Source organism: Pinus tabuliformis, chromosome X (genome assembly GCF_031772625.1).
Source record: "Pinus tabuliformis cultivar Carrire ecotype Pingquan chromosome X, CPIR1, whole genome shotgun sequence".
Classification (NCBI taxonomy): domain Eukaryota; kingdom Viridiplantae; phylum Streptophyta; class Pinopsida; order Pinales; family Pinaceae; genus Pinus; species Pinus tabuliformis.
Window position 1 is genome coordinate 793,160,617 of NC_142308.1, and position 15,147 is coordinate 793,175,763.

The window sequence follows — 15,147 nt, forward strand, 5'->3', positions numbered from 1 at the left end:
CTAGTATCCTGAGCCCCTTATCGCATGAGTGTACCAGAACTGATGGAATTGAAAATGCAATTAAAGGAACTGCTTGATAAAAAGTATATACGCCCAAGTGTTTCACCTTGGGGAGCCCCTGTACTCTTCGTCAAGAAGAAAGACGGAACCTTACAGATGTGCATGGATTATCGATAGCTAAACAAGTTGACAATTAAGAATAAATACCCTTTGCCTCGTATTGATGAATTTTTTGACCAAGTAAAGGGAGCGACCATATTTTCGAAGATTGATCTTCGCTTAGGGTACCATCAAATTAGAATAAAGGAAGAAGATATAGCCAAAAAATCCTTTAGAACTTTCTATGGGAATTACGAGTTCATTGTGTTAACATTTGGGTTAACTAACGCTCCCACGACTTTTATGTGTCTAATGAACAACGTTTTCCATCAATATTTGGATAAGTTTGCATTGATATTTTTTGATGATCTATTCCCGGAACATACAATAGCATAAGGAACACCTACGAATTGTCCTGCAAACCTTGAGGGAGCATCAGTTGTACGCCAAGTACAACAAATGTGATTTCTTTAAAGAACAAATTCAATATTTGGGACACATTATTACCAAGGATGGGATTTTTGTAGACCCGGAGAAAATAAAAACCATAATGGAATGGACAGTACCAAAGAATGTAGCTGTTATAAGATCGTTCATGGGTCTGGCTGGATACTATAGGAGGTTTGTTGAAGGATTTTCCAAGGTGGCATACCCCATCACTTCTTTGCAAAAGAAAGGGAAAACCTTCATTTGGACCATGGACTGCCAAAAAATATTTGACCAGCTAAAGCACTTACTTACTACCACACCTATTCTAAGTATTGCAGACCCAAATAAAGAATACATTGTTTGTACAAATGTCAGCAAGGAAGGAGTTGGCAGCATGCTAATGCAAGAGGGCAGAGTTATTGCTTATGAGTCTCAGAAACTTAAGGAGCATGAACAAAAGTATTCGACTTATGATATGGAGTTGGCGACAGTAATCCACACATTAAAAATGTGGCGACATTATTTGTTGGGTAAGAAGTTTTATTAATGACAAATCATCATAGTTTAACTAACTATTTCAAGCAGCCTACTATGAATGCTAGGAAAGCTCATTGGGTTGATTTCTTGAGTGAATTTGAATTTGACATCAAACATTTAAAAGGAAAATAAAACCGAGTCACGAATGCCTTAAGTCGGAAAGTAAACTGCATTTATGAAGTCTCTTTTAGTGAAGTACATACCACTTTTAAAGAGCAGATTAAAGGAGCAACAATACAAGATCTTGAATATAAGATGTTATGGCAACAAGAAAAAAATCTGAACAACAACAAATAATAGCTGGAATATGAGGTAAACCAAGAAGGTATGTTGATTTATAGAGGGAGAATGTATGTACCAAACCATAAATATATTAAACAATTAATTTTGGACGAATACCATAAAATTCCCTGTGCAAGCCATCCCGAATATCATAAATTAATCACTACACTTGGAAAAGAATATTTCTGGCCCGGTATGAAGAAAGAGGTGGCTGAATATTTGGCTCGTTGTTTGGAGTGTCAACAAGTGAAAGCATAACACCAGCATCCAACTGGATTACTCCACCCATTACCTATACTAGAATGGAAATGGGAAACTATTTCCATTGATTTTATTATAGGACTACCTAAGTTTAAAATGTAGAATGACTCAATAATGGTGGTAGTAGACAAGTTGAGAAAGTATGCTCACTTCATACCAGTACAGTCTACTTTTAAGGTTGTTCAAATTGCTAACATATTCAAGCAAAATATTTTTAGACTACACAGAATACCAAGGGTTATAATTTCTAACTGTGATGTAAAATTCACATCAGCTTTTTGGAAAGCCTTATTTGGAGGATTAGGAACACAACTGCATTTTAGCACTGCCTATCACCCTCAAACGGATGGGCAAACTGAGTGGGTGAATCAAATAGTGGAGGATATGCTACGAACTTATGTAATGCAAAAACCTTCTAAATGGGAGGATTATATACATCTGGTGGAGTTTGCTTACAATAACAATTACCATACATCCTTGCAAATGAGTCTATTTGAAGTATTATATGGATACAAGTGCAGGACACCCTCAAGCTGGGGCAGCCCAGAGGATAAGTTAATGTTGGTTCCTTACATGTTAAAAGAGATGGAAGATATGGTTAAAAAGGTGCACTCCAATTTAAAGGCTACTCAGGATCGACAAAAAAAATTTGCTGACCGGAAGAGAATTTGGGAGTTTCAAGTCAGAGATCATGTTTATGTTCGTGTATGAGCTAAGAAGAGTACTCTGCATTGGGGTGGGTGTGCTAAGTTAGCACCCCAATTTTGCGGTCCCTTCCAAATCCTGGCCCACATTGGACCTGTGGCTTATCAGCTTGCCTTTCCCAACCACATACGTGTGCATAATGTTTTTCATGTTTCTATGTTAAAAAATATATATTTATGATCCCAACCATATAATCAATTGGCAAGATAAACAGGTCGAATAGGAAGGCAAGTTCTTGGTCAAACCCCTGGGTATACTCGATCGGAGAGAAGTAATGTTGCGGAGACGAGTTATCACCCAAGTTAAAGTGTAATGACAACACTTTGGCCAAAGGAGGCCACCTAGGAGGATGAATAGGTCATGAAGGAGAATTTTCCAAATCTATTTACAACAGAAAAACATCGGGACGATGTTTAATATTAGGGGGGAAGATGTGATGTCCCCAGTAATTGAAAATATTTAATTACTATAATTAAACAAACTGGATATTACTATTTAATTTTATAGATTTAATATTTTGACTAAGTTATGCATAAATCAAATGTATGGATGATAACAAATCGTGTAACTCTCACATGTAAGGTAGTTAGGATATGCAGTTACCTATCCCTAACTACTTCCTTGAAGATTTATTCTCAGGGAAGAGATCAAGAGGGTATTGGTACCTGAGATGAAGAAAGGAGAAATAAAGGAGAGATTTATGTGCTGATATGTCAAACGGGTCCAAAAGCTAAGTCTGGTTAAGACTAGATAGCTGCGACATGTTAAGACTGCTAGTCTTATAGGAAAGCATCCTGCATGTGAGTAACAGCTCAAGGGGAGAATTTGGCCTGAAAGCGAGTCTCAAGGTTGGGAGAAAATTCAATGTCTTTAGTCAATCTTGATCCAAAATAGTCGATAGTATTTGCTACCGAAATCATATAAGTATTTATAAATTCCTGAAGGTTAATTATACTGTTGAAATAAAGATATGTATATAGTTTGGAAAAGGTTAAAAATACTGGTTCAGTGAAGGCCTAATGACTACTAATAGAAGTTTATAAACTGTATTCTAGCTATCTACAGAAATTAGTAAGTCATAAAGAAAACTCAACAAGATCTATTAATTAGAATAGCATAATTCTTTTAGAAGAATCATTCTTTCAGGGTTTACAATGAAAAAACTCTTAAGGGAACAATAAAACCCGAAAACAAGAACTTCTAGAATTATTTAGAAACTTACTAAAACAGAGGAATTTATAGTTCTGGAAAGAAACGTGTAATACTACAAACAGACAAATATTAAAAAATAACAAAGGTGGATTCTTCAACACTTTAATACTTCGTTGCAAAGGAAATACCAACAATGAACAAGAAATTAAGTTCTGAGGCCAAACCATACCTTTTTACATATTCTGAAAAAACAAAAAAGAATAATTTTGTCCTAAGAAAAAGGGAACAACCAAAACTATCATATTATGCAAATAATAGGTTTTCCAATCAGAAACTAGGGAAAATCCAAACCTAGAACTTAAACCCCAAATTAAGCAAGGGACGTTCGGGTAAAAATACATCAAGACTAAGCTGCAAAATAATATTAACATTTTATAATTTAATGAGTATGGCTATGGCGGGACGCGGGTTGAAACCCCAATTGCTTGCAAAAATAAAAATTAAAATGACAAGAACCGAATATATAAACTTGAAGCAAATATAATGGAAAAATCAGCTAATGCTTTCTCTAAGAAAAGAACAACAAAGAAAGAGCCAACTTGGTTGGATAATTTATATCTCTGTGGAAAATATGGAATCTGTGCAAGGGTAGAAAACCGACCCTTTCATTTTACACAAACCAAGTAGCTAATATATATAATTAAAGAACATAAATTCTTCATGATGAAACTCTTTATCTGGTAAGGAATTTCTAGATACAATAATTACCAAATTATATTCAAACTCAAGATCAATTAGGGATTAATTTACAAAACCATGTTTAGTCGCATACCCAGAACCTGAAATAGCAGGAACGACGACTCTATGACCTGAACTCAAAAGTATATAGCAACCGGGGCCTCTTTACACAGAGTCCAAAGAAATGTATAAACTCTAACGGAAATAACTAAGTATATACCAAGAACAACATAGTTAGTTGGATTGATAATCCATTTTCCACTAGTAGCTGAAACTTTCAGTCCAGGAGAATCCAAAACAAGTTTTCACATACTCGAAGGCCGAAGGAAGAACAAGTCTGCAACCCTCGGTAGGATTTCGGGAGGTAAGTTTCGACCAATCCTTCTCAAGCAGTAAGAAATCTTTGGCAAAACCTAGAAAGCCATGAGAATATATTGTTTATACACAACAATAAAAAGAAATGTAGCTAAACGATGTTTCAAACTAAACCTTAAACCCTGTACCTGGGCAGGGCTATGACTACAAGGCATCTCTTTTGAAACGGTGAACACCAGGGCAACTCCCTAGGAACCAAACATATAATCAAGGCAAGGTTATAACAGTAGTGGAAGAACAATTTCAATGTTTTAGATTGGTGAGAATGAACCTGTGTGGAATTTGAAGCCTTGGTCCAGAATCAGAATGCTCTGCCAGACGAAAAAAATAATACCGAAAACACTCCACAATTCAGCTGACAATGGAGATAAGGGTTTACTTGTTGCCATCGGATGAACTCACAACACAAAGGACTGTCGATGCAGAGATCTTCCCGAGGAGAAGCCAACAACTAGAGAGTAGATGGAAGACTCCAGAATCTTTCTCCCGCCAATGCTCGGGAGGTCAAGTTCAATATATTAGAGCTAAGCTTAAAAAAATTGTAATTATCATAAAGATATTCCATGTGTACAGTGGGGATCCCATTGAATATTAACAATAAGTGAATATCAAATTTTATATTATGTATCTACTTGGTGTAAAAGTCATTAAATCATATATGTCAAGTGCACTAAATTTGGTGTTTAATACAATATATATATATATATATATAAAGAAATTAAATTTTACTGTTTTGCCATGATTTTTATTATGTTAAAGTTTACAGATGTGACAAAGGACCAATCTCATAACAATCTAGGACCAATCTTCGAGGAGATTGAATAATGATCACATGTTGAGCTTACTCACCATTTTGGTTTTCGGGAAGATAATTTTGATTTCCCAATATTAGGATAGATCTTGAGGGAAGGAGTAATCTCATAACAATCAGCATTAGAAAGAAACATTTTTGTAGTACAAGGATTGAACCCAAGAGAAATTGAGACAAATGAGCTTAATCTCAGCAGGAAATCCCTTACGGAAGTACATACCTAGACATATACGAGCATACATGGGTTTGAGATAAAGTATGGTGTCTTCTCTACGATAATGAAAACTACATATGGCATTACCAATTGGAGTAAGAGAAGAAAGGTTCCACAAATGCAAAAGGAGATTAGGAAGCCTTACCCAAATAGGAGCAGTAGTGATAGAAGCCAAGAGAGGGGAACCAGGGTTGCAAAGAGAGACCTACACAACCCCAAAACCAAGGAACAACATCAAGAATCCATGCTTGATCACCAACTTTATTGAATATTGTGATAAACAAACCTCTAGCAAAGGGATAAATGTTTAGCTCAACTGAGATAAGGGGCTTCTAATACTTATTAATCCAAGAGTGTAAATAAACAAACTTTGGCCAAAGTCCAATGAACCTACACATCAAACTCACTTTAGAGAAAACCTTAGCTTCATCCAAGGATTATTCTCCCATAGAAACTTGAACCATGGTTGCGTCATTGATGGGGATCATTTTGAATGCAGAAGGGTGATTTCATTTTGGTGCTCTAACTATATCGTGAAAGGACTTCAGTGGCGCCTGAAAAGAGCCCAAGATAGGGGAAGAAGGGGTGACACCATTAGTACTAGACACATATGAAACTACTGATGAGTCAGACACTAAGGGGGCAGAAAAACTATGCCCATCATTCGCAAAAACAAAAACATAGGAACAAGTTTCAATCGCAACATGAGGTATTGTAACAAAACTTGAGGGCTTTGATTCAGATTCCAAAGATGATGAAGCAAATGAGTGATAGGGAGATTTTTTCCCCATTTCCAAGCAGACCGACCAAGGGCAGGAGAGTTAGAAACAAAACCTGATCACCATGATATCGAGAAATCATGAAGATTAGTAGAAGAAGGCCGACTAGGGGCAAACTGTAGTTGTCGCTGCACAAGAGCTTCACAGTGCTCTCATATCTCTTTGCTTGTACTTATATCTATATATATATATATATATATATATATATGTTTTTTGCTTTTCACTATAAGAAACACATATTTAAAAATATACTAATAAGAATAAAACATTTTAATGTGAACAATGTTGGTCATAAATAAAATATTTCAATCCCTAAGCAAGTAAAATATCTCAATGTCAATTATGTATATATTATATGATATAATTAAAAATAATATATAAATATATATATAATCTTTAAACATTTTATTTGTGTGATTAAAATAGTTGTGTAATTCATTGCACATTCAACAGGGAGTTTACATACGACATACATACATATATAACCATCATAGATGCACCTTAATCCCAGATCTATTAAGGGATAAACAAGATCAATACTGAGGAAGTTTTGCAGCCCAAAATAGGGTTGCACCTCAAAGAGATTTGATTCCTCTTGACACTTTCTGGAGGAAGTTTTGTAGCCCAAAATAAGGTTGCACCTCAAAGAGATTTGATTCCTCTTACACTTTATAGACCCGGGGTTAAGATGGATCTATGTTGGCATATATTTGTGCTAAGAGACATATTCTACAACCCAATATGAGGGTAGTGTGTGCTTTCGTCTGTGCTAAATATGGAGTTGATACTTGTCCCTTTTAAAATTAAAATAAAATATTCTCTAAATAAAAATAAGAAGTCCTCTACAATAAAAGTTAATAATTAATATACTATACATCTTGAGTGAGCCTAATGGTTAAGAACATGTGTTTCCTCCTAAGAGGTCATAGGTTCAAAGCCAGAGGGGGGTAGAGTATGTGATGGATCTATAGTGGTACGTCTTGTGGTACCTCTTACCAATTGCACAATATGAAGAACTATCATATATCATGGTATGAATATATTTTATTAGTGGTGCCTCTGGAGTTTAAGATGGATCTATAGTGGTACCTCTTAGCGATTGCATAATATCAAGAACTATCATATATCATGGCATGAATATATTGTATTGTTCTGATGGTGTCAACACTTAATTTAAAATTGATAATTACTCATATTAACTTGTTTTTTTTAAATATCTAAATCTTCTATTAAGGTTTAATCTTTTTTACAAATTTTATGAGTAAATAATGTTTTTCTGATAAAAAGAAGTACTCCTTTGAAGTATCTATTACATAGATAGGAATGTCTATTTTGTAATAGGGTTTCTAGAATTTTAATTAGGCATAGGTTAACTTGTAGGTGAAATGAATTTTTCATCGGAATATGGATCTATAGTAGTACCTCTTGTGTTTAAGATGGACCTATAGTAGTACCTCTTACCAATTGCACAATATCAAGAAGTATAATATATCATGGTATGAATATATTTTATTGTTATCATAGTGTCAATACTTAATTTAAAATTGATAATTACTCATATTAACTTGTTTTTAAAAATACCTAAATCTTTTGTTAAGGTTTAATCTTTTTACAAATTTTATGAGAAAATAATGTTTTTCTAAAATCTTTTTTACAAATTTTATGAGTAAATAATGTTTTTCTAAAATTATGTTATGGCAAAAAAATGTACTCCTTTTAAGTATCTATTACATAGATAGGCATGTCTTTTTGTAATAGGGGTTTTAGAATTTTAATTAGGGGTATTCTAACTTACAATTTTTTTTTTTTCATCTGAATATACAATGTTAAGCAAGATTGTGATTTTTTGTTATTTAAAATACACTTTTGAGTGGATAAATATATAAAAAAAACCCCGAGACACTCTAATTCTACAAACTAAACAAATTAAACTCAAGTATTTAAAAATCTCCTCCATTTTGGTTAAAATTAACAGAAAAAATGCTAAAAAGATCATTTTGTCTATAAATTAGACTACACCTTTTAATTATGCTTATAAGCATGTCTATTTTGACATAGGGCTTCTAGAATTTTAATGTAATCATCAATAATTATTAGGTGGATGGTAGAGATTTAACTTCCACAAAATATTCTTAGTAGTAGTCACACATCAAAGGTTGAGATTTATCTTAAAAGTAGTTATGCTCTTTTTTCCTTTTTAATTAAATTGATTAATTGAAAAAATATCATATGAACAAGTGTCACATGAAATGAGTTATGGTTTTTTGGGGATGTGATATTGATAACCCATGGTATTATAACAAAACCTATTTACAACATAAGAATCTCCATGATAAAGTGAAAAAAAACATTCATGGATAAAAATATAGTTACATGTTTTTTTAAATGTGGAAATATTAATTTTTTATAATTAATAATAAAAAAATAAAATAAAATTATTACTTACATTTATATATATATGGTAATATGAAATGTATCATGAAATAAATATTTAAATGTAAATAAATTTTTACCAACTATTTAATTTATATATTTTTTAATTTTTCGAAAAAAAAAAACTAAATTATCTTAGAACATTTATTATAACATATTTTAATATTTTATTATATGTATCCTGTTTGGTAATGGAGGGTGCTGGCTCTGGTTTCATTTGGGGGCCAAACTGTTAAGAAGGTGAGATTTCAGACGATCCTGGTCGAGAAGCGGCTGTGGGTTTCATGTTTTGGAACTCTCATTCATGTCGGATTTTATGGGTGGGTTTTAATTGTTGTCTTGGGGCGATATTTTTTCATCCTTAGGATAGGATAGGATAGAATAGGGGAGGGCCGCTCCGCTAACGTTGCCTCAGGTTTATTGAAGTGTGGCATCTGCAATCAGAAGTCTAGATTTTATATATGTTTTAGGTTGTAGACTCAACTACACTTAGAATAGGACACAACTACACTACACTTCAAGACGGCGAAGAAACAAATACATCTCATGGCGTATCTTGGATTCAACTCACTTTCTTTTACTAAATATAACGTCTTTAAATTCATATGAAACTGTTATATACCATTTTTCAATCTTTTAAATGTCATCTAATATTTTGGCATACATGGATTTTTATTTTATTTTATTTATAAATATAATGTCTTTAAATTCATATGAAACTGTGATATCCTATTTCTTCTATGATGTAATATGCCATTTTTTATATGATGTTTTTGGGTATGAAAGTGACTCTTGGTTTTTCACAAGTTGGTTAGGGTGAAATATTCGATATAATTGATACATAATGTTTCTAATTTTTATTTTAAGGTGATAATAATATTTTTAATTCTAAGATTATTATTATTATTTTTAATGTTTTATGGAGGTGAAGTTTGATTGTTTTATATTTAAAACGGTTAAAGTAAACTATTGAATATAATTAAAAGATAATGTTTTAATTATAATTATAATTTTGAAAAAACAATCTTATACCGTTGTGAAGTTTGGTGAGTTAGAATTTGAAGATTATTATTATTATTTTTAATGTTTTATGGGGTGAAGTTTGATTCTTTTATATTTAAAACTGTTAAAGTAAACCATTGAATATAATTAAAAGATAATGTTTTAATTATAATTATAATTTTGAAAAAACAATTTTATACAGTTGTGAAGTTTGGTGACTTAGAATTTGAAGTATTGAATGAGTTTGATTTAAGTTTAGAGTTTCTCTTTTGCATTTTTTTGTATTCTATAAAAAATTGTTATAATTATGTTCTCTAAGTAAGGTAATTGAAGTGTTTGGCATGCATAATTAATACATTTTTTTCATCTTGTTACACTTTTTATTGGTGATTTGCACATGTTAAAGACAAATATTTATAAGGGCATCTAGGCTAGAACATCTAAAAAGTATATAATGTTAGGATATTTCGACACATAGGAAATAGTTAAGTACAACTTGGTCTAGTATAGAGTTAGGTAAAGTGTGTTTCTTTACTATGTACATTTTGTAACTTACAATCCGACGGTCACGATATGTAGTGATCCGACGGTTCATTCTCTCCTCGGTATTACCGACACTTGATCCGTGGCTTAACACTCGGTTGGTCCATGATCTCTATTTAAAGAGCATGGAGGGTCATTTGTAGGGTAATCCGTCTATGAGAGAAGCATATGTAAATTTTCATTCTTTTATTAATAAATTGCCTGAAGTGGTCGTGTTGGCTCAGGCCATGGACTGTTTCTTCTTTGAGGGTTTTAACCACGTCAAAATACTGGTGTATTGATCTGTGATCTGTTTGTGAGCGGTGTCCTTTGGTGTTCTATCTGACAAACTTACCTTGTAAATTCCTACATGGTATCAGAGCTATTTGAGGGCCGCGTCTGTTGGTGATCCAAATCTGAAGCCGGTAGAACTGCATCCGACTGCTATTTCCTAGATCTACTATTTCTGACTGCTTTCGGGCTGAGAGGACTGCTCTGTTGTGTTGGGAGCATCTGTTCCAGTCAGGAACCCCTTTCGTTTCACGCGAAAAGGTTTCCGGTAGCCCTAGCTGCATCATTTTTAGAATCTGGAGGTATATAGTGTTTATTTGCAGTTTACAGTTATTTTCTCTCTGTTTATTTCGGTTTTCGGTTTATTTAGATTTTTTTATTACCGGATCTATACCTTTCATTTCTGCATATGCTCTTTGCCCTGCGACTCTGTGCGATCTGGGCAAATCAGAAACAGAAAGGAAGGATTTTTCTCATGCGTATGCTCTTTTCCGCTGCGCCTTAGTGTGATCTCGGAAAATCAGAAACATTGAGGAAAATATTTAGTTTCCGGCTAAAGCTAAATTTGAGCCGCAAGGTTCGTTTTTGAAAATATCTAGCTTCCGGTTAAAGCTAACTTCGAGCCGCAAGGTTCGTTTTTTTTGTATGTCCGTCTTGGGTTTTGTGTTTTTTGTTTTGTAGGGAAAAAGAGCTTTCTCAAAGCAAGCACGCAACCCAAAGCATCAACCCCTCTCTCTCTCTCTCAGACTTTTTGTATAGCTCACTTGGTGCAAAGCTAATTTATGAGAGTAGAGGTCTTGGGTTCAAGTCTCCATTTTGTGGGGGTAGATTTTTCATTTCCGCACATTCCCGCACTTCGTCGGCAACTTCATCAAATTTTCTTCAAAAAGCCATAACTTCTTCATCCGGAAGCCATTTTCAGAATCGTTTTTTTGAAACAGCCTAATTTTTCGAGATCTTTCCATTGCAACACTTAGTTTCAGCATCTATAGCTTCAGTTTTTTTTAAATGGAAAGCCCATGCCAAGTTATTCTTGACAGCACCGACTACTTCCAATGGTGGTTCTACATTGTGGATTTACTTAGAAATAAAGGTCTTTACAGAATAGCCACAGGCCAAGAGACCAAACCGAAAGATGAAGACAAGGTAGCTGAATGGGAAAATAGACAAGACCAAGCACATGGGTTGATAGGGATGTCTATTTCTCCAGATCTTAGATTCCATATTGCAGAACTTGATACTCCTGATGAAGCAATGAAATAGATTACTAAAGTCTTTGGAACTAAAAATGAAATTAAAGCCCATCAACTTGAAAATGAATTGCTTACATTGGACCCCAATAATTTTTCTTGCATTGAAGATTTTTTGTCCAAGTTCAAAACCCTTAGACTTCTCTTGGAAGGTGTTAAGGTTAAGAAAGAAGATAGTAGCCTTATCTACTCCATTCTTACCAAGTTGGGACCAGCCTATTCTGTGTTTGTTTCCACTTTCCATTCTACAAGAGAAGCCTTCATTTCTCAAGGATAAACCTATAAGTCCCCTTCCTTTGATTCCTTTTGTGATTCTTTAATAAGAGAACAAGAAAAACTCTTACACCTTGGTCTTCTTCATCTTGGAAACTCTTCTAAGAAAGCGTTAGCCTCCCAGCAGCAACCAAATCCAAAGAATCCTAAGAATTTGTATCCTAAAAAGAATGGTCCTAAACCAAATAAGGGTCCTAAGCAATTTCAGCCTCAAAATGAAAAATCATTTCAACAAAATTATAAGACAAATAAAAACAAAGGGAAGAATACTGATAGACATTGCAACTTTTGTAATCGAGATGGCCACTTAGAATCCAAATGCTTTAAGAAGATGGAAGCCTTGGAAGCAGCAATGAAGAAGCATAACATCCATTTGGAGCACTCTTCAACTTCAACTTCATCTTCAGGAATGACACTTTCTGCATGTGGTTGTCTAGCATCTCGGTCTGGCTATGCACTAAATGTATCTTCTTCTTCTCATTCTCATGAATGGCTCATTGATTCTGGAGCTTCTTATCACATGGCCAAAAACAAAGCCATGTTTTCTTCTTTAAATGATTGTAACACCAAAAATATATATGTTGGTGATGATAGATCTCTTAGTGTTGTAGGGACTGGAACTGTTCATCTAGACAATGGTCAGTTTAATGATGTATTATGTGTTCCAACCTTATCCTGCAACCTTCTATCTGTATATTAGATAACCCATTCAGGTGAAGGTAAAATCGTTGAATTTTCACCTCACGATGTTGTAATTAAGGACCTAAGAGATCCTAGACAGATTTTAGCTACTGGCATTGCTGATGATTCTACAAGGTTGTATAAGTTTCACAACTTTGGGTCATCAAATCATCCCTCAGTATTTGTTGCTCATAATGATGAAGTGAGAAAACTTTGGCACGAGCGATTTGGTCACTTAAACTATCGCTCTCTTCAGAATCTATGTAAAGAAAATATGGTGACAGGTCTTCCAATGGTATCTTGCAGGGATGATGTTTGTTCCGGATGTGTACTCGGAAAACATCATCGGGACAGTTTTGAAAAACGTGCCTCTTGGCACGCCTCAGCCCCTTTACAGCTCTGCATAGTGATTTATGTGGTCCACTTCCAGTTGCTTCATTCTCTGGCTACAAGTATTTCTTAACTTTCATTGATGATTTCTCCAAACGCACTTGGGTATACTTCTTAAAACTCAAGAGTGAAGTATTTAACATGTTCATGGCCTTTAAGGCCTTTGTTGAAAAACAATCTGGACATCAAATTCTTAAGCTAAGATCTGATAATGGTGGAGAATATGTTAAAAACACATTCATCAACTTTTGCACTGAGAATGGAATTCAAATGCAACATATTGTTCCATATACTCCACAACAAAATGGTGTAGTTGAAAGGAAGAATCGCACCTTAAAGGAAATGGCTAATTGTATGCTTCAATCTAAAGGACTTAGTCTTAATTATTGGGCAGAAGCAATTAACTGTGCAAATTACATAATAAATCGCACTCCTACTAAGGTTTTAAAGAATATCACCCCAGAAGAAGCATGGAGCTCAATCAAACCAGATGTAAGTCACTTTCATGTTTTTAGAAGTGAAGCATGGGCCCATATTCCAGATGAGAAACATAAAGCTTTAGAACCTAAGAGTGAAAAATGTATTTTTGTTGGATATTCTGAAGATGTCAAAGGATATAGACTTATTCCACTTAAGTCCAAAAATGTTATCATTAGAAGAGATGTAAAGTTTGCTGAAAATATATCTCCCTGCGAGCCTAGTTCGGCGGATGTGCCACCTCTCCCTATCTCTTCTAATTTTGAAAATATTTATTCTTCAGATGATGAAAGCAAGGATGAAAATCCTTCCCCACCTTCTCAGGATCCTCCTTCAGCTCCTCAGCTTCCAAAATGGGTCCGTGCTACTCGGGATGCAGTAGGTGATCTTGCCGGTGATCCTACAGATCAGCGACGTACACGTTCTCAGTTCGAGAGAGCCTCTTCTTTACTGGCTCAAGCTTCAGTGAATTATGATCCTGACACCTTTGTAGAAGCTTCAGGCCATCCAGATTGGGAAGCAGCTATGAATGAAGAATATCATTCATTATTGGCAAATGATACATGGGATCTTGTTCCTCTACCAAAGGGACGGAAACTTGTTAGATGCAAATGGGTTTACAGAACCAAGTATGGACCAGATGGGAAAGTTGATAAACATAAAGCTTGTCTTGTTGCTAAGGGTTTTTCACAAGTTAAAGGCATTGACTATACTGAAACCTTCTCCCCTATTGCCAAAATGAACTCTATCCGCCTTGTTCTTTCCCTTGCCACCTCTTTCAAATGGGAAGTCCATCAGATGGATGTTAAATTCGCCTTCTTGCATGGGGACTTGCATGAAGAAATCTATATGGAACAACCTATTGGCTTTATACAAATAGACTCCAGCCTTGTATGTCGGCTTAAGAAATCCCTTTATGGTCTCAAGCAAGCTCCTCGAGCTTGGTATGCCAAAATGGATAACTTTCTTTTAGAAAATGGCTTTTCTAGGTGTCATTCTGACAACACTGTCTACACCAAGAAAGTGGGCAAGTCTCTTATCATTCTTGTTCTTTATGTTGATGATCTTATCCTGACTGGTAGTGATCCCAACCTTATAAACCATGTGAAGTCTAGCCTTAAAAGGAAGTTTGAAATGACAGACTTAGGACACTTACATTATTTTCTTGGTCTTCAAGTCTTTCAATCCAAGGAAGGTATTTCCCTTTCCCAATCCAAGTATGCCTGTGATATTCTACGCCATTTTCACATGGAAGACTGTAAGCCAGCCCCTTCTCCCTTTTAGTCTGGAGTCAAACTTTCAGTCACTTGTACTTCTCCTGAAGTCGATGCTACCTTATACCGTCAACTTGTAGGAAAACTTTTGTATCTAACCCATACTCGTCCTGACCTTTCCTTTTATGTTGGCCTTGTTGCTCGGTTTATGCAAAACCCACATGAAAGTCAT

General features: G+C 34.7%; 1 protein-coding gene across 1 annotated transcript in view; it reads left to right on the plus strand.

Moving 5' to 3' along the window:
• The first annotated feature begins 649 nt into the window (after positions 1-649).
• Positions 650-15,147, plus strand: part of LOC149142209 (uncharacterized) — a 90,304-nt gene continuing 75,806 nt past the window's right edge. The window contains exon 1 of the mRNA XM_089451422.1: positions 650-1,018. Within this exon, the coding sequence (XP_089307548.1) occupies positions 650-1,018 (369 nt within the window). The remainder of the gene's footprint in view (positions 1,019-15,147) is intronic.